This window comes from Coregonus lavaretus, assembly GCF_964263955.1.
Source record: "Coregonus lavaretus genome assembly, chromosome: 1".
Classification (NCBI taxonomy): domain Eukaryota; kingdom Metazoa; phylum Chordata; class Actinopteri; order Salmoniformes; family Salmonidae; genus Coregonus; species Coregonus lavaretus.
In genome coordinates this window covers 56,116,368-56,140,783 of record NC_139988.1, presented here as the reverse complement: position 1 = coordinate 56,140,783, position 24,416 = coordinate 56,116,368, and the positions used below count along the sequence as shown (strand labels likewise).

At 40.0% G+C, this 24,416-nt stretch overlaps 2 protein-coding genes across 3 annotated transcripts in view; one reads left to right on the top strand and one right to left on the bottom strand.

Moving 5' to 3' along the window:
- kmo (kynurenine 3-monooxygenase) lies at positions 1-24,312 on the bottom strand. The gene is made up of 15 exons (XM_084169995.1): positions 24,224-24,312; positions 23,840-23,909; positions 23,421-23,518; positions 22,255-22,344; positions 19,178-19,226; positions 16,445-16,532; positions 15,789-15,954; positions 15,421-15,492; positions 11,794-11,915; positions 11,094-11,241; positions 9,194-9,251; positions 7,260-7,342; positions 4,891-4,992; positions 4,695-4,754; positions 1-646 (listed from the first exon to the last, which is right to left on the bottom strand). Exons 1-15 carry the CDS (start codon positions 24,275-24,277, stop codon positions 506-508), a joined length of 1,401 nt encoding a protein of 466 aa, XP_084026121.1. The 5' UTR covers positions 24,278-24,312; the 3' UTR covers positions 1-505.
- The window catches only part of ide (insulin-degrading enzyme), a 65,694-nt gene continuing 64,751 nt past the window's right edge, over positions 23,474-24,416 (top strand). The window contains exon 1 of one of the 2 annotated variants that reach the window (XM_084169287.1): positions 23,474-23,559. The gene's annotated coding sequence lies outside the window, so the exon portion shown is untranslated. The remainder of the gene's footprint in view (positions 23,560-24,416) is intronic. The other variant, XM_084169291.1, reaches the window with a different exon arrangement.

Here is a 24,416-nt window from a genome sequence, read left to right as displayed (position 1 = left end):
CTCATTGAAGGGTTTTACTTCATTTTTACAATGTTTTTGACATTATAGAATAATAGTGAAGACATCAAAACTATGAAATAACACATATGGAATCAGACAGTGTTTTTCACCACCATCAACAACACACCAAATTATAGAATTTATTGTCGAAGAATGGTGTCGCATCCCTCCAATAGTGTTCCAGACTTGTAGAATCTATGCCAAGGCGTATTGAAGCTGTTCTGGCAGCTCGCGGTGGCCCAACGCCCTATTAAGACACTATGTTGGTGTTTCCATAATTTTGGCATTTATACCTGTACATTAACACAAAATGTGCCCCACAGGCCTTCAATTACAGTCAATTAAATGTTTATTAAGTACATGATGAAAAAATGACATTGGTAATTGGGTCACAGAACATTGTATTTTTCCATCTGTTTTGAGGTCAGTTGGGTTTGAGCTCTGCTGTTTGTAGCTCAGTTTTCACTCCTCTATCTGGGTGGAAGTGGTATTAGCCCACAAACCCTCAGAAGGGACTCTTGAGGGCCTGTAGCCTGGTCCACAGCTGCTCGATGGAGATGTTTGGCATGTTAGGGGGGTATCTGACTAGCAGGTAGGAGCCCCCCACGACAGACGCTGCCACACATAACAGGCCTTGGTTGATCACCTGAGGGGAACAAAATAATTACATTTGTTAACTGGAAATCGAATTATCCTCCATCGTTAAGACAGTGGATGAATCAAATGCATTACTATTTAAATATTGAAAAATGTGGGCTACAAAAAGAAACAAAATAGCACAATTTGAGTCTTAAAAGCACTAGAAATAACCATTGGATGAAAAGTGAAAGGAAATGTTATTACGAGAATAAAAATAGGTGTTGAAGCTAAAAACAATCTGATGAGTGAAACTTAAGTCTCAGATCGATTGTCTATAGCCAAGTTAACCTCCCCTTTCATGCTCTGTTGCGCAGCTACAGGTAAACAATGCTTGAAACTCTGGTTGTAAAACTGCATTTGAAAAATTAAAGGAGTAGAGAAATAAATGTGGTAGCAATGGAAAACTAAGGTAAAAACTGCTTTCAAAATACATTTGCCAAAACTACTTTCAAAAGTGTTTTGCATTGACTGCTTGTCAGAATCAATGATTTATATATACACTAGATAACAAATAAGGGGTGCTGTGTTGAAGCCACCTTACCTCCATCTTGGCACTCCCCCACAATTGTAAAATATATTTTGGAAGCTATAGAAATGTATTTGTATTATATTACAGACACCTTAATGCATACGTTTAAAAAAAATTATGTGAGCTAAACATACAAATAAAAAATATATTTCTAAAAAATCCTTAAAGTATAATGAGATTACTAATGTTGCTGTCCCCACTACAAAAAAAAGTATAATATTTAAACATGTAATATTGTCCTTATAATTGAAATACTGTAGAATTCCATTCATTCCTATGGTAGACTGCTCCTACTGGGGAGTGCCAATATGGGCGACCGATGGCTTCAAAGCCTCTCAATGGCCAATACATAGCATCAACAATCCATGGTATGTACAGTGAGGGAAAAAAGTATTTGATCCCCTGCTGATTTTGTACGTTTGCCCACTGACAAAGACATGATCAGTCTATAATTTTAATGGTAGGTTTATTTGAACAGTGAAAGAAAGAATAACAACAAAAAAATCCAGAAAAACGCATGTCAAAAATGTTATAAATTGATTTGCATTTTAATGAGGGAAATAGTATTTGACCCCTCTGCAAAACATGACTTAGTACTTGGTGGCAAAACCCTTGTTGGCAATCACAGAGGTCAGACGTTTCTTGTAGTTGGCCACCAGGTTTGCACACATCTCAGGAGGGATTTTGTCCCACTCCTCTTTGCAGATCTTCTCCAAGTCATTAAAGTTTTGAGCCTGACGTTTGGCAACTCGAACCTTCAGCTCCCTCCACATATTTTCTATGGGATTAAGGTTTGGAGACTGGCTAGGCCACTCCAGGACCTTAATGTGGTTCTTCTTGAGCCACTCCTTTGTTGCCTTGGCCGTGTGTTTTGGGTTATTGTCATGCTGGAATACCCATCCACGACCCATTTTCTATGCCCTGGCTGAGGAAAGGAGGTTCTCACCCAAGATTTGACAGTACATAGCCCCGTCCATCGTCCCTTTGATGCGGTGAAGTTGTCCTGTCCCCTTAGCAGAAAAACACCCCCAAAGCATAATGTTTCCACCTCCATGTTTGACGGTGGGGATGGTGTTCTTGGGGTCATAGGCAGCATTCCTCCTCCTCCAAACACGGCGAGTTGAGTTGATGCCAAAGAGCTCCATTTTGGTCTCATCTGACCACAACACTTTCACCCAGTTCTCCTCTGAATCATTCAGATGTTCATTGGCAAACTTCAGACGGGCCTGTATATGTGCTTCTTGAGCAGGGGGACCTTGCGGGCGCTGCAGGATTTCAGTCCTTCACGGCGTCGTGTGTTACCAATTGTTTTCTTGGTGACTATGGTCCCAGCTGCCTTGAGATCATTGACAAGATCCTCCTGTGTAGTTCTGGGCTGATTCCTCACCGTTCTCATGATCATTGCAACTCCACGAGGTGAGATCTTGAATGGAGCCCCAGGCCGAGGGAAATTGACAGTTATTTTGTGTTTCTTCCATTTGCGAATAATCGCACCAACTGTTGTCACCTTCTCACCAAGCTGCTTGGCGATGGTCTTGTAGCCCATTCCAGCCTTGTGTAGGTCTACAATCTTGTCCCTGACATCCTTGGAGAGCTCTTTGGTCTTGGCCATGGTGGAGAGTTTGGAATCTGATTGATTGATTGCTTCTGTGGACAGGTGTCTTTTATACAGGTAACAAACTGAGATTATGAGCACTCCCTTTAAGAGTGTGCTCCTAATCTAAACTCGTTACCTGTATTAAAGACACCTGGTAACCAGAAATCTTTCTGATTGAGAGGGGGTCAAATACTTATTTCCCCCATTAAAATCCAAATCAATTTATAACATTTTTGACATGCGTTTTTCTGGATTTTTTTGTTGTTATTCTGTCTCTCACTGTTCAAATAAACCTACCATTAAAATTATAGACTGAACATTTCTTTGTCAGTGGGCAAACGTACAAAATCAACAGGGGATCAAATACTTTTTTCCCTCACTGTATATACTGAGTATACCAAACATTAGGAACAACTTCCTAATATTGAGTTGCACCCCTGCCCTTTTGCCCTCAGAATAGCCTCAATTCATCGGGGCTAGACTCTACAAGATGTCGAAAGCATTCCACAGGGATGCTGGCCCATGTTGAGTCCAATGCTTCTCACAGTTGTGTCAAGTTGGCTGGATGTCCTTTGGGTGGTGGACCATTCTTGATACACACGGGAAACTGTTGAGCGTGAAAAACCCAGCAGTGTTGCAGTTCTTGACACAAACCGGTGTGCCGTTCAAAGGCACTTAAATATTTTGTCTTGCCCATTCACCCTCTGAAGGGCGCACATACACAATCCATGTCTCAATTGCTCAATTGACTTAAGGCTTAAAAACTATTCTTTAACCTGTCTCCTCCCCTTCATCTACACTGATTTGAAGTGGATTTAACAAGTGACATCAATAAAGGATCATAGCTTTCACCTGGATTCACCTGGTCAGTCTATGTCATGGAAAGAGAAGATGTTCTTAATGTTTTGTATGCTCAGTGTACATCATTGGTCAGAATACAGAATACATGCTTCCCTCATATGGCCCTCCCAACTTCCTCAAGAGGAATATTACTCTTGCATAGAACACACAAGAAGTCGTCTAGGTAAATAGGTAAACTATTCTACTATGGAGTTGTCTGATTTAGTTGTAATAATAACATTACATGGCAAAAAATAGGTGCACTGTAAAGTTACATCCTGAGTGATAAAGTATAGGCTTTAAATTACTTTGCCAGCAGCTATACACACCATCTGAACATCAGAGTGTCAGCAACAATCATGCATGTCAGTTCAGTGCACACAGCGTAACATAATATATATTTAGTAGAACAGACATGCTTCTGTCTATATTAGGCTATGTCATCTCCAAACCATCTCCAAACCTTTTGTCTATGGCTATTGTCTAAAAACCAATATGAAATAAAATCGAACCAAAAAAATCCCTCCATCCTTTTTCAAGTTAAATTTCTGTGCTGTGCTATAGCCACCATCTTCTCTCCCTTTGCCTCTCTCCCGTCACTTACACATGCCTTTCAGTCTGTACTTGAGTAATGTTTTGACGAAACCTTGACATCCCCCCGCATCCATAAGTTATTATATTTATTAGAAAAATGACACGTCATCAAAGATGGCAGGTCAGACAACTTGAAGCAGTGCCAGGGCCAACAGCCTCGACGAGTAACCTCAGCCTCTACAAATCATCATGGCCACCCACCATACCAACATCTCTTTGTCAGACAGGGAACTATATCTTATTTTTGGTTGCAACAAGACAAGCGCCCTACTGCATAATCTTGCTGGGTCACTCTGGTTAGAATTGATTCCCCTTTTCTGACCTTGCTTTTGAAAAGATTTTTGCAAAAGCAGTAGTACGATTTGCGCAGTTTCAAAATGTCAGAAAGGGCAGATACACACAAAGACACAACTGTATGAAAGAAAATTCTAAATGCATGCACTTAAAGACCCTTGTACAATGAAGAATGAACGTGTGTACAATGTCCTTTCTTACTTTGTCTTGCCAGTGCCAGCGTTTTACTGCCTCATGGTACCTTGTCCTGGTAAATGTAACCTGTGAATGGTGAAACACAGAAACACAAATACAGAAACACACAAATAGACTTTTAGAATCCTTCACAGTAATGCAAACTTAAAATCGTATTAAATGTACTATCAATTGGATTTAAATGTATTACGAAAAAACTTGCCATGGTGTATAAGGGGATTATTGTCCTTGGCATGATAATGTGGAGGAAATTGTCGACGTATTTTCGGAAGAGGAACCATTTGGAATTAACATGTGACCGCATCTAAAAGGATACAAAATACATCTGTTAGCAAATCAAGCCATCTGTACTCTGGATGAATCAGATTCATTACATGTACTCATCATACTGAAAAACCCATTATTTCTCCTGTAATGCATGTCATTTTCAAAATGACCATAGACCAACCGATTTCACATGCATTACCTACAGTATCATAAACCTTGTGCTTTTTTTTTGTTGCCCTTTTGAACATTTCACCTCCACAAATGCCATCAACAAACAAGCTCATTAAAGGGCATTGGGTGCCAATTTTCTCAAGTATCTCTGTAGAGCGAATGCTAAATTTAGCTCTGTAATCTAATGGAGTGCTGCGGCTGTGTGTGTCACGTGTGATCTCGGGGAAGAATGATTACACGGCTAACGTGACAGTATACAAGGGGAGGGTAACACTAAGACCAATTACCGTCTTTGTGCACAGAGGGATGAATTAAAGGATGGATGGTTAGTGTGAGCTGGCTTCCTGTCAGCATGTGATGGAGCGTTGGCCTGCTGTCAATTACTCCGGACTCAATCAACTCAATCTCCCCAACCTCTGCCCAAAGCAGAGGGAAATGTACGTACACCTCTCTGCTGTGCCTGTGGATAGTCTCTCTGAACATCTTGGAAGACAAGAGCTATGAAAAATGAAATGACAATAATCATTGATGCTAATTAGCTGGCGATAATTGGCATAATTGAGTCTGCAAATCACGTGGGATTCAGATAACCTTTGGATTCTGTCTTAGTGTTATGTTGTCTTCTTGGTGCCACTAATTCATTCAATGTGGCATCATTAAATGTTGGAGATTATATAGATTCATCCATTTATTAATCACACACTGTAAAAGCCATAATTGAGAAATGTTGAATCGATGACAATGGCCGTTAAGCTATTGATTGATGCAGACAGAGTCCAACCTAAGTAGATAACCTATTACGTTACACAGATATGAGGTTCAGCTCACATTTGCTCTTTCATTGATTAAAAAAGTCAACACCATGCCTTTTACAGGGCTACATTATCTAAATGGAGCTTTTTCATCATATAATTCTCCAGATCCAGTGTCGCTGAAATCAGGGGTGCGTGTTCAGGGGTAAGTGCTTAGTCCCCTCCTGTACTCCCTGTTCACCCACAACTGCGTGGCCAAGCACGACTATAACACCATCATTCAGTTTGCTGACGACACAAAGGTGGTAGGCCTGATCACCGACAACAATGAGACAGCATCAGCCTATAGGGAGGAGGTCAGAGACCTGGCAGTGTGGTGCCAGGACAACAACCTCTCCCTCAACGTGATCAAGACAAAGGAGATGATCGTGGACTACAGGAAAAGGAGGGGCAAACACGCCCCCATTCACATCGACAGGGCTTTAGTGGAGCGGGTCGAGAGTTTCAAGTTCCTTGGTGTCCACATCACCAACAAACTATCATGGTCCAAACACACCAAGAAAGTTGTGAAGAGGGCACGACAATGCATTTTCCCCCTCAGGTTGCATCACCACCTGGTATGGCAACTGCTCGGCATCCGACCGTAAGGCGCTACAGAGGGTAGTGCGTACGGCCCAGTACATCACTGGGGCCAAGCTTCCTGCCATCCAGGATCTATATACTAGGTGGTGTCAGAGGAAGGCCCAAAAAACTGTCAGACTTCAGTCACCCAAGTCATAGACTGTTCTCTCTGCTAACGCACGGCAAGCGGTACCAGAGTGCCAAGTCTAGGTCCAAAAGGCTCCTTAACAGCTTCTATCTAAGCCATAAGACTGCTGAACAATTAATCAAAAGGCCACCCGGACTATTTACATTGACACCCACCCGCTTTGTTTTTACTATGCTGCTACTCGCTGTTTATTATCTATGCATAGTCACTTTACCCCTACCTACATGTACATATTACCTCGATTAACCTGTACCCCTGCACATTGATATTTTTTACTTTTGTTTATTTAGTAAATATTTTCTTAACTCTATTTTCTTAACTGTATTGTTGGTTAAGTGCTTGTAAGTAAGCATTTCACGGTAATCTCTACACCGGTTGTATTCGGCGCATGTCGGGAATAAAATTTGATCACTGTAGTTGTGCGTGGCAAAACTGGGTTGTATTCATTAGGCACCAAACCGTAGAAAACATTCTGAAACAGGGAGTAACTACTTGGAGTTGGTCATTTCCGTTTCCGTTGCAAAATGTTTGAAAATGTTTTTCGTTGCATGCCATGATGAATAAGACCCTGGTAATGGATTTTGTACAATAGCTAAATGGGTGCTCAATTACTTCGACGTAGTTGTACATGGCCAGGTCTGCGATGGCATGGTCGTCTGGGACTCGGACTCTGGTGTACTCAGGCAGAACAACACCTGAAAGAACCAGAATGAATAGAATATAATATATACAGTAGATTATACTTTATTGTCCATTGTGGTCAAAACGGAAATTTGTCTTCTGCCTTTTCCCAACAACCACAGACATACGCAGGTGCATGAAATAAAACATGTACAGTACCAGTAAAAAGTTTAGACACACCTACGCATTCCAAGGTTTTTCTTTATTTTTACTATTTTCTACATTGTAGAATAATAGTGAAGACATCAAAACTATGTAATAACACATATGGAATCATGTAGTAACCAAAAAAGTGTTAAATAAATCAAAATATATTTTATATTTGAGATTCTTCAAAGTAGCCATCCTTTGCCTTGATGACAGCTTTGCACACTCTTGGCATTCTCTCAACCAGCTTCATGAGGTAGTCACCTGGAATGCATTTCAATTAACAGGTGTGCCTTGTTAAAAGTTATTTTGTGGAATTTATTTCCTTCTTAATGCGTTTGAGCCAATCAGTTGTGTTGTGACAAGGTAGGGGTGGTATACAGAAGATAGCCCTATTTGTTAAAAGACAAAGTCCATATTATAGCAAGAACAGCTCAAATAAGCAAAGAGTAACGACAGTCCATCATTACTTTAAGACATGAAGGTCAGTCAATCCGGAAAATTTCAAGAGCAGTCGCAAAAACCATTAAGCGCTATGATGAAACTGGCTCTCATGAGGCCCGCCAGAAATGGAAGACCCAGAGTTACCTCTGCTGCAGAGGATACGTTCATTAGAGTTAACTGCACCTCAGATTGCAGCCTAAATAAATGCTTCACAGAGTTCAAGTCACAGACACATCTCAACATCAACTGTTCAGAGGAGACTGCGTGAATCAGGCCTTCATGGTCGAATTGCTGCAAAGAAACCACTACTAAAGGACACCAATAATAAGAAGAGACTTGCTTGGGCCAAGAAACACGAGCAATGGACATTAGACCGGTGGAAATCTATCCTTTGGTCTGATGAGTCCAAATTGGAGATTTTTGGTTCCAACCGCCGTGTCTTTGTGTAGGTGAACTGATGATCTCTGCATGTGTGGTTCCCACCGTGAAGCATGGAGGAGGAGGTGTGATGGTGTGGGGGTGCTTTGCTGGTGACACTGTCTGTGATTTATTTAGAATTAAAGGCACAGTTAACCAGCATGGCTACTACAGCATTCTGCAGCGATACGCCATCCCATCTGGTTTGCACTTAGTGGGTCTATCATTTGTCTTTCAACAGGACAATGACCCAAAACACACCTCCAGGCTGTGTAAGGGCTATTTGACCAAGAAGGAGAGTGATGGAGTGCTGCATCAGATGACCTGGCCTCCACAATCCCCCGACCTCAACCCAATTGAGATGGTTTGGGATGAGTTTGACCGCAGAGTGAAGGAAAAGCAGCCAACAAGTGCTCAGCATGTGGGAACTCCTTCAAGACTGTTGGAAAACCATTCCTCATGAAGCTGGTTGAAAGAATGCCAAGAGTATGCAAAGCTGTCATCAAGGCAAAGGGTGGCTACTTTGAAGAATTTGAAATAGAAAATATATTTTCATTTGTTTAACACTTTTTTGGTTCCTACATGATTCCATATGTGTTATTTCATAGTTTTGATGTCTTCACTATTATTCCACAATGTAGAAAATAGTAACATTTAAGAAAAACCCTTGAATGAGTAGGTGTGTCCAAACTTTTGACTGGTACTGTATATTCAGCTCCACCAACAAAACAAACTCATTTAGCTGGTTGTTGAGGAAGTACTTTGACATCGGGGGGAAATGGATTTGGATACTTTGGTCCTCTGGCTGTCAAAGTACATTTGCTGTGCAGTCTGTAATATTCAGTGTGTTTACTCACTGAAGTCTTCGTTGAGCTGGTCCATGATTTCGTCGAAAACAAGGCAGTCTTCAAAGCCCTGGAAATAAGCTTAGTTAACTATATGTTTGAAATGACATTGAATCAAGGTGTCATATTTTATAATAAGAATAATAATGTATACCACTTAGTGTCCTGTCCAGGGGGTGTACTTGTACATCAAGCTGCCTCAAGCCATAAAAACAGGCACTCTTGCTCCTATCAGCCGTTCCGGCTCGCACAAGCCAAGGCTACTTTCTTATACCACTTAGCAGATACTTTTATCCGGAGCGACTTACAGTATGGTGAGTGCATACATTTATAGCAAAGGACACTTCAGAAAGTATTCATACCCCTTGACTTATTCCACATTTTGTTCAGTTACAGCCTGAATTCAAAATCGATTAAATCGATTATTTTTCTCACCCATCTACACACAATACCCCATAATAACATATTGAAAACATGATTTTAGACATTTTTGCAAATGTATTGAAAATTAAATACAGACATATCTCATTTACGTAAGTATTCACACCCCTGAGTCAATACTTTGGCAGTGATTACAGTTGCGAGTCTTTCTGGGTAAGTCTCTAAGAGCTTTCCACACCTGGATTGTGCAACATTTTTCAAGATTCTTCAAGCTCTGTCAAATTGGTTGTTGATCATTGCTGGACAAGCATTTTCAGGTCTTACCATATATTTTCAAGTAGATTTAAGTAAAAACTGTAACTCGGCCACTCAGGAACAACTCCAGTATATATTTGGCCTTGTGTTTTACGTTATTGTCCTGCTGAAAGGTGAATTCATCTCCCAGTGTCTGATGGAAAGCAGACTGAACTCCTGAAAAACTCCCCAGTCCTTAATGATTACAAGCATACCCATAACATTATGCAGCCACCACTATGCTTGAAAATATGGAGAGTGGCACTCAGTAATGTGTTTGCCCCAAACATAACACTTTGCATTCAGGACAAAAAGTGAATTGCTTTGCCACATTTTCTGCAGTATTACTTTAGTGCCTTTTTGCAAATAGGATGCATGTTTTGGAATATTTCTATTCTATACAGGTTTCCTTCTTTTCACTCTGTCAATTAGGTTAGTATTGTGGAGTAACTACAATGTTGTAGAGCCATTCTGTTTTCTCCCATCACAGCCATTAAACTCTGTAACTGTTTTAAAGTCACCATTGGCCTCATGGTGAAATCCCTGAGCGGTTTCCTTCCTCTCCGGCAACTGAGTTAGGAAGGACGCCTGTATCTTTGTAGTGACTGGGTGTATTGATACAACATCCAAAATATAATTAATAACTTCACCATGCTCAGCTGAGGGTCCTTACAGATAATTGTATGTGTGGGGTACAGAGATGAGGTAGTCATTCAAAAATCATGTTAAACACTATTATTGCACACAGAGTGAGTCCATGCAACGTATTATGTGACTTGTTAAGCAGATTTTTACTCCTAAACTTATGTAGGCTTGCCATAACAAAGGAGTTGAATACTTATTGACTCAAGACATTTCAGCTTTTAATTTTTTTTATACATTTTTAATTAATGTAATTCATTTGTAAAATAAAATTCCCAAAAATAAACATACTTCCACTTTGACATTATGGTGTATTGTGTGTAAGCCAGTGACAAAAAAAATATGATTTTAATCCATTTGAAATTCAGGCTGTAACACAAACATTTTGGAAAAAGGGGTGTGAATACTTTGTTTATTACTTTCTGAAGGCACTGTATGTGCTAAGTGGCACAGTGAAACTATGACCTTGGCCCTATGACCTTGCTAGCGCCATGCTCGTAACTGAGCCACACAGGACCGCACAGGTCTCATATCTTCCATCCTCCTCCCCCTCTCGCTGTTCCCCTCTGTATATACTGCATATACTTCTACTTACTGCGTTCATCCCCTGTCCATAGAATGGCACCACAGCATGGGCTGCATCCCCCATAAGGACACAATTATCACTAAGGTGATATGGGGAGCACTTCACGGACACCATGGCCTGGGCTGGTAGACGGAAATAATCCCTTTTAAGAGCGTCCCTGTGAGAGAGGGTAGCAGAGAGACACACAATGACCGCTATGACATTGATATGCATAGTGTATGGTACATGTTGATTTCTTATACAGCTACACTGCATGACCTTATCCATGCGCTCTTTTCAACCATTGTATCTAATGAGAGAAGAATATGGTCATACTCTTCGGGCTTGCATTGGCAGAGGAGGGCAGCTAGGATTTGTTTTTCAACACTCAGATAGGTGTGTTATATTGTAGGTGTTACATTCTTTATTTTAATGTAACTGTGAATTTAGACAGTGGGTGGGGGATCTAAAAGTAAACAGGATTAAAGCTGTTTCTCCTGCTGCATTTCAAGTCAACCCTGAAAAGACCTATACGAGTTACACACCTCAGCTGCAACATGCAAAACTCAGCTCTCCAAGCCACATAATGGTGGGTCAGTAATTTCACACCCAGGAGACGATGGATGTGGTTCGACCTGATGCAAGAAGAAATTAAAGGGGGCCGGAGGGATGAAGGGAGGGAAGGATGGATGGAGGGATGGAGGGGAGGGAAGGATGGAAAGTCACTTACGCTCCTATTAGTGGGATGGCGTCGGGAAAGTATTTCTGGAAGAACTCAATGACCTGGTCGCCCGTGGTAACTTTTTCAAACTCGTCAAAAGGCATGAAGAGTGTGCAGGTGAAAGTCTTGTCCTGAGAACAAACAGTATGCAGATTAACACAGTAAGCCTAACAAATGGATGCTCCACATGAACTGATGGATGTGGTGTAGAGAGATGGTGATGTGTTAGCAGCTACCTAGCCAGCCCTGGCTGACTAGGCATCAGGCCAGCCTATCCCACGGGTCCTAGGAGTGTCGCTACCTTGGCAGCAATGCAATGTATTTTTGCAATGCAATGCATTTTTCACAATCCTCCCAATGCACCCTCGAGCTGTACTGAGTGACAGTGCTAATGTACCCTTGAATGAGGTGCTTTAACCTAGCCACACTCAAACAGAACAGCTTTTCCTCTTTTGCTGAATAGGCCAGAACGTTAATAATGGTATTAATAGTAGCAGTGGTGGAGGCTGAGAGGTGGGATTACTGCCTATCTGCTATAAACGCTTTGCTGACATTTTGTATGAGCGTTCGCCTCTGTTAAAAAGTAAGTCTCGACCTGTGGGAACCAGGGTATTTGAGAAGTGAAGATGTTGGTGAAAACGTTTAGTGACTAAAAAGTTTATTTTAGATAAAGTGAAATATCCCTGTTCACACTGTGTCCTCCTGCAGGTGATTAGCAATGTGACATATAAATATGTAATTAAAGTGACATACTGTATAACGAATATGCCAGCTCAGGTGACAATGTTTAAATGACTTTTGATATTTTCTAATGAGTCCATATGGTCTTTTACATTAGGTCTCTATGATCCCTTTCATACTAAGGCATTTTCCCGCAAACTTTACCATACCGCCTTTTCCTTATATCTGAAAGGTATTGCCGGTATCAAAGCCGAAAAATGTATCTCCACCTAATGACCTCGTAATTATTTTGGTAAACAGAGCCACAATGCTGAGGCGTCATTGGCACCACTACGCTCTTAAACTCTTGATGGTTGCTAGGCAGCGGCAGTTAACCATCCTCCTGCCAGATCTAAACTTTCCAAGGCATGTCACTTCTCCCATCTCTTCGCATAGCCCACCACTAAGCATGCACTGTTTTCTTAACCACAACTGGATGGATCCATAAATAATTACTGTGGGAATAAATATCACTGAATGATTCAAATATTGGACTAGTGTAGGCTTATGCAACTGAAGGCATATATCAAACTGTTGCTTACTTAAACTCCCAAAGTCATCCAATTATTGTAATATATTTGAAGCAATAGCCTACCTGCATGTGGTGAACTAGATTATAATTTCAGCACCGTTTTGATTGGGACAGCGCCATTACGCTGCTTTGAGACAAGAGTGGGGACTCGTCTTGATAAATCAATCAATGTCAGATTTGAGTTTTCACTGAATCGCCGTTTGGACATTGGTTAGGCTATGCTGTATCTATGCGGCAATAGTCTATATGCCAGGGGGCTAGGGTCAGTCTGTCCTATCTGGTGTCATGTGTGAACTTAAGTCTCTCTTAACTCTCTCTCTCAACCTCTCTCAACCTCTGAATGCTCGGCTGCTGAGGTGCTGACCTGTTGCACCCTCTACAAACACTGTGATTATTATTGACCCTGCTGGTCATCTATAAACATTTCAACATCTTGAAGAACGATCTGGCTTTAATGGCCATGTACTCTTATAATCTCCACCCGGCACAGCCAGAAGGGCTTTAGAAACGTTAGCTAAATTGAGGTGAGTGCTGCTCATGCTCATCTTGTCTAGTTGGCTCATTTATTAGAACATTTTGCCAGAATGTTATGTAGTTTAACAGGTGGATTATTATGCTCTTCACTCGCAGTCGTTTTGTAGCCTAGCATACTCCTGACAAAAAAAAGCCTGTGACTTCACTGTCTTGTCTCAATCAATGTGATTTTGTTTCACTGAACCTCCGTCTGCATAGGCTATTTGGTTAATTGGTTTCTGGCTGGCCAAATAAGTGGAAGTGGTATGTATAGCTCATCTATTCATTTGCTCATCGATCACTGATCAGAAACATTTAGCATGAAATAATGTAACCTCAATCAAGTGTAGGCCTATTATTTTGCTTGAGGCAACTCCAAAAGCCTGCGGAGGTTGTGAAATATGAACAAGACTCACATGCTTATGAAAATAGGATTGCTATTATTTTCTTTTGGAATCATGACGAAGATACTCTCAATGTAGGACCCTACACCTGCTCCCTAACAAAGTCGAGTGGGTAGGAAAAAACTCTGTTTAAAAATGTCCCTTTTTTATATGACAGTGGTTCCACACAATTCCATGGCACAAGTTGTGTGGGAAAAAATATCATTTGTATTTTATTCTGTTATATTCCATTATTACCTTACTACAAAATATGTGTGTGTTGACTATGATCAGGTAGGTGTGTCTTGTCTGTTTAATGAACAAAATAATGAACTATTGATTTCATTCATTTGGACGTAACTTAATTAAACTAACAATATGCCATTCTATTGTTTTGAAAATACATTTTATTAGCCTCATAATGTTTTTTAGGACCTGCCTAAAGCCGGGTGTACACAAAATAATTTTGGCCCCGATTTCGCTATCCCAGACAAGTTTTTGAGATCGGATTGTTTAGCGTGTGCACCACTACGATGGCAGAGGAAGGCCCTCAAAATTGTCTCCAGCCACCCTAGTCATAGACTGTTCTCTCTGCTACCGCACGGCAAGCGGTACCGGAGTGCCAAGTCTAGGTCCAAAAGACTTCTCAACAGCTTCTACCCCCAAGCCATAAGACTCCTGAACAGCTAATCATGGCTATTTGCACTGCCCCCCCCACCCCATCTTTTTACGCTGCTGCTACTCTGTTAATTATTTATGCATAGTCACTTTAACTCTACCCACATGTACATATTACTTCAACTACCTCAACTAGCCGGTGCCCCCGCACATTGACTCTGCACCGGTACCCCCCTGTATATATAGCCTCCCTACTGTTATTTTATTTTACTTCTGCTCTTTTTTTCTCAACACTTTTTTGTTTTATTCTACTTTTTTATTTAAAATAAATGCACTGTTGGTTAAGGGCTGTAAGTAAGCATTTCACTGTAATGTCTGCACCTGTTGTATTCGGCGCATGTGGCCAATAAAATTTGATTTGATTTGATTTGAAGTTTTTAAAAACTACAGGAAAGACGGTCGTTTAATGTGAGAGGCTCAGCGATGTTAGGACTTTGAAAGTCGTGCAATGTACACTCGGCTTAAATTAAATAATATATTTATTTTTGATGGTTTATATTCAATGGATTTACTAAAATATACGCCCACACATCTGCACACCAGTACTACCACTCATCCCCAGCATGCCGGCATACGCACGGGAGGTATAAAAGGCGTGTATGCAGGCAAGAATGTTGTTAAAATGGGCCTGTTTGTAAGGGGGTTAAATAAAAAGCAGTATATTTTACATCTCTTTAGAGACATTTTCTCATAACGTGTTTAAACTTACCTACCCTCTATTATCAAGTTTAGCACATGATAATGAAGCTGAGAGGATAGATAGAGTATGTAGACGAGGGTAAACAAACACAGTGTTCTATTTAGACTCACCAAGTTGGGCAGAGCAATCATCATGAATGTGTTGCGTGGCCATATGTGCAGATAATTGGGCTTCATGGCAAACTGGGAGCAAAGTAAAAGAAATGACGGCATTATAACAGTATAAAGAAGGTAAACACATTATATAGAACAGACACAGTAGCTTTGCTAATTGTAAACTATTTGAAACATGGGCCGTATTCAAAAATTGTCTTAGAGTAGGATTGCTGATCTAGGAGCAGGTCCCCTCTGTTCATATAATTTTACTCATTATTATCTAAAAGGCTAAACTGATCCTAGCACTGCTACTCTGAGACTGTTTTTGAATATGGCCCCTGGCCTGATCCTGTGTGGCATGTTCTGAGCATCAGAGGACCAACCTCTCCATTGATGGGGGGCATGGTGAGCTCCAGGTACCCATGGGGGATGTAGGTCTGACTGAAGTTGAAACGGCTCTGACGGAGGAACTGTTTCCGGATGGCAGAGAATGCTCCATCACACCCCACAATCAAGTCTGCCTGGATCTCCTCCTTTGCACCATCAGCCCTTAGACACACCATACAGTACCACCAACATCATTCCACAGATAGATGCTATTACATTTGTAATTCATTAAATGTGATCATTTAAAAACTTCAATGTCAATAAATGTGTCAGTTTATAATTAATTTTAAATAGGGCTTATTCACTAACATTCTACCTAAGTTAATAATTCACAGCGGTAGGGAGGTTTTGCTGCTAATTTGCTTTTAAATTGTATGACACAATTACCTCAAGCCCACCCAATTACAGACCTATAAAAAAAATCTACCCAGAGGCTTAAAAGCAACATGTATGCTGTTGAACACACACACTAGGCTACATGCAATTAAATGCAGGAACACAGAGTCCAACCGAAAGCAATAAAGCAAGAACAAGGCAACTTTAGTCAACACTTTAGAAAGAGAGAGGGAGGTAGAGTTAATGTGAGTGTGTGTGTGTGTGTGTGTGTGTGTGTGTGTGTGTGTGTCCGTCCGTGTGATTAGTAACTATTTACCTGAGAAAGGTCATCGACCCTGTTTCAGTGCTCCAATTGAGTAGTTTGTGGGCGAAGTTCAGCTTTGTGTTTGAATACGTCTCTGCCGCTGCAGTTACAGAACAAAGCATTAAATAATTAGACTTGCATGACACAGCAAACATTGGGCAAAACCTTACAAAAAGCCTTACAAAACCATTGTAAAAGGCTTGTATAGATATTGTTGACTGTGTAGTAAACACAGTCTAGAGCTGTTGTTATATGACATGATTGACTACATTAGTCTATTATATGACATTTACTAGTCTACTTAAACATTCATGAGTATAGCTCTTCTTGTGTGTGCATGTCAATCACATTTTAGTATACATAGTGACAGAAGGCCCTTTGATCTTCAGAGTTCAATGTGCCTGAAACTGCCCTACTGTTGATAACAGACCATGTAGTCCAGGGATGAGCAACTTTGATGGGGTTGGGGGCCACAAAAATCTGAACCCCTCATGAGGGTCACAGTCGCTCGTGGGTCTGCGTAACCTCATCCATGCCCCCCTCTTGACAGCAGATAAAACATTTTTGAGTTAATTCAGTGCAATTCTACACATTAAGAATGTTGCGGTTTAAAGCAATTCTACACATTTTGCCATGAGGCGGCGAGAAGATTTTGCATTTTTATAACTCATTTCATGCAATTTTACTCATTTTGCCATGTGGCGGAGAGGGAAATTAGCTGTTTTACATCAAACTTCCTGCAATTCTACACATTTTGAAATAGGGTGGAGAGAAATGTTTGCAGTTTTTAATATGATATTTGAGTGAGAATGACTAACATAATCAATGTGGGGCACCATCGACCATGATAACAAGTTTAGATAGCTGGCCGCTAAACTAATTTAGCAATCTAAAAAATGTAAGCTGACATGGGCTAATTGACTGACTATCAGTGACTGACATAACAAGAGAAAAACTGCTGATTCACAACCAAATTTCAAAATTGCACCTTGTGTATTCTACTATTCTAACTGGCAACAGTAATTTGAGACCCTGACTGATCCGAGGGCCTTCAAAAGGGGTGCTGCCGCCAGTTGCCCATCCCTGATGTAGACTATTAGAAAACCCATAACAGAAACCCCTATGTGTCTCATTAGTCAGAAGAATCATCCTCTCACTAACCTATTATCTCTACCCCAAGGCTGTAGAGCTTCATTTAACATTAGGCAAACATATTTTTAGACCCAAAAACAGCCTTAGGTTTTATTAGTCGTATGTACAGGATACACATGGTATACACCGTCCAACTAAATTCTTACTTACAACAATAAGAAATAATAAAATATAAGAGTACAAACATAAAGTAAATGGCTCAGTAGAATAGAATAAACATTTTTGCATAAGTATAATACATGAAGGCACAATGTATAGTCCAATATTGACACATTTTGGGGGGAAGGGGGGATTGGGGTGCAAGTGTTTAAATTGTACAGTATTTAATGTCTAAGCCTTCATGCACTTTAATGAGAACCATGGAAATATGTTAAACCCAGGGGAAATCTTCTGTATTAAAATTATTTAAAAAATGTCAGTGGTTAAGCCAAGTGGAAAGAAAAAGACATCTCTATTTAACCTTAAACTTTACAGATAGTTTTAAGACCGTACTTTTAACAAGCACATAAGGTGAGGGAAACTATTCATGTTCATCTTAATAATTTATCTTATTTAATCTTAGAAATGGCAGATTGACCTACAGGTAGATAATACAAGATTAACCTATTTGCCATTCAAGATGAGTGGATAGGCATACTGCATTTCAATAAGCACATACAATATTGAGAATCTGACATGCTCTCCAGAGCCCTATACTTAGTTAGCGAGGTAACTTCGGTCAACTCTGAGTTCAACTCTGGATAACTGGTACCACGAAAGTGGCTCACCTTTTAGCCAGGTAAATTTCTATGGCAACGAATCCTTCAGCACTAACATGCTCCTGGGCAGGCTATCTTAGGGCTAACTCCATTTATGTACATTTACATTTTAGTCATTTAGCAGACGCTCATTTATCCTGAATGAAGTGTCTGAGCCGCAAGTTGAAGACCAATGAAATCAGATTCCCTCCCTCTCGCAAAGATTGCGTCATCATCCCCTTCATTTGAAGAAGACGACTGATTAAATATTTTATTCATTAAATGTTTTTTTGTGTGTTGAAAAAGTATTATGTTAAAATACCTTTCACATTACACATTTAGTAATGACATAATGAATTTGAAACTTCACGCACAGTAAAACTTGTGTATGACTTAATATCATTATGTTATCGATAGGAGTGGGAAAAAAGGTGCTTGTGCATTGATAAGTACCCCAAAGACGGCATTAATGATAAGTAATAAAATAAAGACGGCCCTTCAACAAGCCTATTTCACACCATAGCCTGCTGAATTTGCAAGCTAACTTTTCTTTCATTTTGATTTTGTCACAAATTAAAATGTGGCACTGACTTGCCCATGGATTTATGTTTCAGCATTGCCTCAATGAAGAGTCTGGCATTCGACTAGGAATGTGTGACATCCACACGCAGTTCCAAGCCTGCTAGAGTTAGCGGCAGGCGTACAAGCAATATCCACTGTCGTAGTATGGATGAAGCCTGAGCTGGAATGTGAATCTAACTGAAGCTGGCTAGCTTTAGAAAACCCAGAGTAGACCTTTCTTCAATAGAAGTATACCCCTCAGGCATCATGGGAATAAGGATTTTCATTCTCCTACCTGACAACAGTTCTTTGTTGAGGTTGGCTCTGTCGACAGACAGGATGTGCTGAAAAGAGAACAGGATGTTACAGTACCCCTCAACTACACATAATAATGTGACCCTGTAAAACTGACACAACCACTTTTTTATACAAAAACATACTTGTCAACAAGGAATACATTTCAAATACATTTAGAAGCAATGCTCGGGAGTCTTAAAACGTTCAGTGACTGAAATGTGTGTGGGATCGGGGAGTTTGTCTATTGTCTAGTAAGAATCACTGAGTTGATAGCATGAGTAAGCCTTTGATTCAAATCACCTTCTGAAGTGTTGAGTGGATGGGATAATTGATTTAGTGGAACATCCATCGGGAGTGCACTTTTTTATCTTGTCCTTTCTACTTGAACAATTGGGTAGAATAAAATCCCTCTCTTTCCCCCAGAAGAAATAAATACTTCTCGAATTAGCTAACATGTCTTCCCCTTCCACCCCTCTCTCCATCACCACTCTCTGCCTAGCCGATCTCCCCTAATTATTTTCCAGAACTTTTTTTCTATGTCTGACTGTGTTATTCACTTTTTCTCATCTACATATCTTCCCACTTCTCTTAATGACAGAGGGATTACTGAGTTTAGTGGGCTACTATGAAGACGGTGGCCTAAATATAGTTCCCCTTTAAAGACAGAAGAAGACAGAGGTTAACCCCTTTCAAAAACACGACTCCCCACAGCTCAGTGTAGACAATAGTGCTCCCCTCCCTCCATCATCATATTGCAGGGTACCTGTCCTGAGCTGAGCATCACCTTTACTATAGGGTGGAATTACAGCTCATGCCATCTATCATAGGTACAGAACCAAACAGAAACATGATGTGACAATGTTGGGAAGTTTCCACCACACTAGGCCAGACCTGGGTTTAAATATTATAATTTCAAATACTTTAGCTGTGCTTGATTGAGCTTGCTTGTTGAAATGGAACCAATACAAAATTCCGAAATGCAAACACCACCCAACTGGCACTCCCGGCAGTCTGAGGCAAACGCTTAAAGCATTTGAAAGAGTGCAAATACTATTTGAACTAATGTCTACAATGGTCACGGTGGGCTGGTGTACATTTTACGGTGTTGTCTGAAGTCATAAACCTTGTAATAGATTAAAAAGCTTCCTCTCAAGCTAAAATAAATATAACAGGTACATTGTGCTTTGTTTCAGGTCTGGATTATCACCCTCCTTGACCTCAACAGCCCATTGTGACCAGTGCAGACATGAGTTCAAATACTATTTGTACTCTTTCAAATACTTTAAGCATTTGCTTTAGTGTGCATGGTGGGCAGTGTTTGCACTTTTGGCGATTTTTCTATTGGTTCCATTTCAACAAGCAAGCTCAATCAAGCACAGCTAAAGTTTTTGAAATGATAGGGGAAACAGCGCCACTGCCCACCCCATGGCCATTGTTATTGTTTGACGAAGCAGAGCAGGGGAGCATCCCACATTGTGGTAAAAAAAAAGTGCAGTACATATGCTGCTGTTCTATCGCACGTGCAATGATGTCAGAGGGGAAAAAAACTATGTTAGTTGTTTGCAATAACTTCTTTGTTATTGTAATATCGCAAACGGACGTGGCAGTTTCACCATTAAAGATTCCAGCTTTAACTGACTATTCACACCGTGAGAACCTAAGACAGGTGTTAATTTGAAATTAAATGTAATCAAGTATTCTGGGATTGAAATAAAGGCCTGCTTTATTTAAGGGATTTTCGAGATGATGAATCACACAACCCTCATTCCCTTTGCTCCTTGTCGCAAACAAGTGTAATGATTAACAGAGTCCCTTCGGGATGGAAGAGGTCCTGTTGATTCAGTAAATCTGAGGCCACTGACCATGTTTTTATCTCTATGCACTTTCTTGGTTGCAAATGCAAGCGACGCAAATGCCACTCCAATTCAAGAATGAACCATAATCAACTGTTATTATAACATTACTCAGCACAGATTCCACCACTTTGGCACTCTTTAACTGTTTATGTATTGAACTGTTCATCAATGATAAAACATAATGCAAGTCCTTTATACTGCAATTATTTTTTGCATTGATTGAAGTACTTAGGGCAAGAAAATGGGTTTGTCCCAGTAGTGATGAGTGGAGTTAAAGTGACTTATTTTGGAGATTTAGAGATATCGATCTATTATTTTGAATGCTAGAAAGTAAACAAAAAAGTATTTAATATATTGTATAGAAAGAAAATAAATCTAGAAAAATGTACTTAATTTATTCCAAAATGCCATATCCAAATGACACCGCAATTCAAGAACGACCCTTATGCTACAGAGACAGTGTAAAAACTACGAGAGAGTGGGAGTGACTCAATGAGTATGTTTATATGCACACTAATAATTCGATATTAAACTGATTATGGCAGTTAGTCATGTAAACACTTTACTCTGCTTATCTTAAATCGGCATAAGGTCATAATCGAAGTAAGCATACACCGATTAAAACAACTGGTTTTCTGAGCAATCTTTCAAATTATTATGACACTTAAACACCTTAATCAAAGTTACAGTGGTGTATTTGATCTGCGCATGTGCTAGCACGAGAAGCGCGAGCTTCCTTCTTTTGCGCGAGTGAAGTGAGTTCGGAAAAACTGAAAGTATCCATCTTAGAAATAGTTTTAAAATACAAACTTTATATGTCCGAACTCAGAATAAAATAGTTTTCACAAAAATAACATGGTCGCTGTGTTAGAACGTGTATTTTGATAGCCGATTATCTGCAATAATCAAAGTCCCATTATGTTGTCTGATTTCAGATGTGTCCATGTAAACAGGATTATTAGGGAAATTGTTCTTCTTGCAAAGCATGTAAACGTTTAAATCGAACTATTATATTAATCTGACTATTCACAATAATCATATCATTGTGTGCATGTAACCGTACTCAATGATGTATTTAAGATACTGTAATTATACATAAGTAATACAAAAGGCTGACAGAGTACTGTGTTACAAGATAATGGTCATACTTTGTCTTGCGTGTAGAATTAATTCTTAATCTATCTAATGGGAGTTACAGTGTGGTGTGTGTAGGCGTTACCTGGCCTTTCTTGCCATAAGGAATGGGGGACTGTGTCCCATTCAAAGAGTGGATCATTCTGGAATGCATGGGGATTCCTTTGGAGACAATCTGGAGAAGAAATCAAACTGGTCAGATTTGCTCATGAACTTTTACATTGTCAGTGTATCAACAATAACATGGTGAAAACAAACATATTGAAAAAGGAATCCAGCACTAAGTTCTCTAGCAACAACAATTGGCAAAACATTTCAAACACATCTATCCGTTCGGCCGTAGTTCAGGAAAGTGGATATTCTTGGCTCTAAATATGGGCTACCTAAGTTCATTCTGTCCCTCATCATGACTGCCCTTGAAGAGATATCTCCCTCACTAACTTTAAGCATCAGTTGTCAGAGCAGCTTACCGATCACTGCACCTGTACACAGCACATCTGTAATTAGCCCACCCAACTACCTCATCCCCATATTGTTATTTACATTGTTATTTATTTTGCTCATTTGCACCCCAGTATCTCTATTTTCACATCATCTTCTGCACATCTATCACTCCAGTGTTAATACTAAATTGTAATTATTTAGCACTATGGCCTATTTATTGCCTTACCTCCATAACTTACTACATTTGCACACACTGTATATAGATTTTCTATTGTGTTATTGACTGTACGTTTTGTTTTTGTTTATTCCATATGTAACTCTGTGTTGTTGTTGTTGTTTTTATCGCACTGCTTTGCTTTATCTTGGCCAGGTCGCAGTTGTAAATGAGAACTTGTTCTCAACTGGCTTACCTGGTTAAATAAAGGTGAAAAAAAATAAAAAGGTTTACTTGAAAAGCTGGCGAAGCAAACGTGACCCTGTCATGCTATGGAAATGTAAAATAACATTCTGAAGCTGTGCCTGCCGAGGCATACATAACACCCCTGGTGCATCAAATGTGTGCCCAATAAAATAATATAATTGCTGACCTCAGTTGTTAGAATATAACATTTTAGAGAACTGAGTACAGGGGGCCATCCGGATGTACCCAGGGGGCCTGGTCACTTTGAATATTTCATCATTATGAATACAGCAAAATAAAAACAAAGAGCGGCTGCCTGGTTCCGTTCTCATCTCTTACGTGCTCTTGAGACTAGGAATTCAATTTCCCAAAGTGGTAGCCAAGAAGGACAAAACAGGACAGCATACCGTGTCTTCCATTCCCACTTGCTTCAATGCCTGGCGACCCCTGTGAGATAGAGCTAGATTGATGCTTCTTCCCTTGACTATTTTGGCTTGGCGGATATCTGGTCAGGATCAGAGACGGACAGAGAGATCAAACATTCAGGTATGACTATACTCAAGGGTAACATACACAAGCTACTGGTCAATCCAAATGTAATTTCTCTGCATCTGGTGAATGCTTGTGAAACCAGTGTCATATTTTGACGCATGTTTAGATTGCTGTTTGATTGCTACCAGGACAGAAGCCATTGTGCTCTGTTGTTAGGAATTTTGTAATGACTAATGACTGCATGCAGTGCATACTTCCAAAATAGATGCAGACTACTTTGTAGCTGTTCAAAATAAGAGGAAGCACTTTATATGTTGTATAATCAAGTGTTTACCGTCTCGAGATTCAAAGACCTCTACTTGAAAACCTCTTTTTGCAAAGTAGCAGGCATTCAAGGCGCCGACCTGAGAGAGGATTGAATGAGTCTGTTAAAGGCTTGCATGTTTTTGCATTAGTTTATGGTGCAGGCAGCATCTATTAGCATCTACAACCTCAAGAAATTAAGTATCACAAAATAGAAATAGATTACCCTTATTTACATTTACATTTTAGTCATTTAGCAGACGCTCTTATCCAGAGCAACTTACAGTTAGTCCTTATATTTTATAAATAGATTAGACATAGATTAGATAAATTGTTCATGTTGTGACAAGGTTTTTATAAAAGTAAATATCAGCAGCCTGTTTACATTATTCACACTTCCATTTTGATTTCTTACCAAACCACCTCCCACCACAGCTACCACTTTTTTCTTGCTGGTTGAATAATCCATTGTAGTTTATGTCGTTCTACTGGGGTCTTGCAGAGTGTCCGTTTTGCCTTTCAGTGATCTGGGACACTGAAATCAATTCCTGCCTGAGCCGATTAAATTAAAACGTCTTTCCTAGGACAGCCAGGGTTTTGAGGGGAGG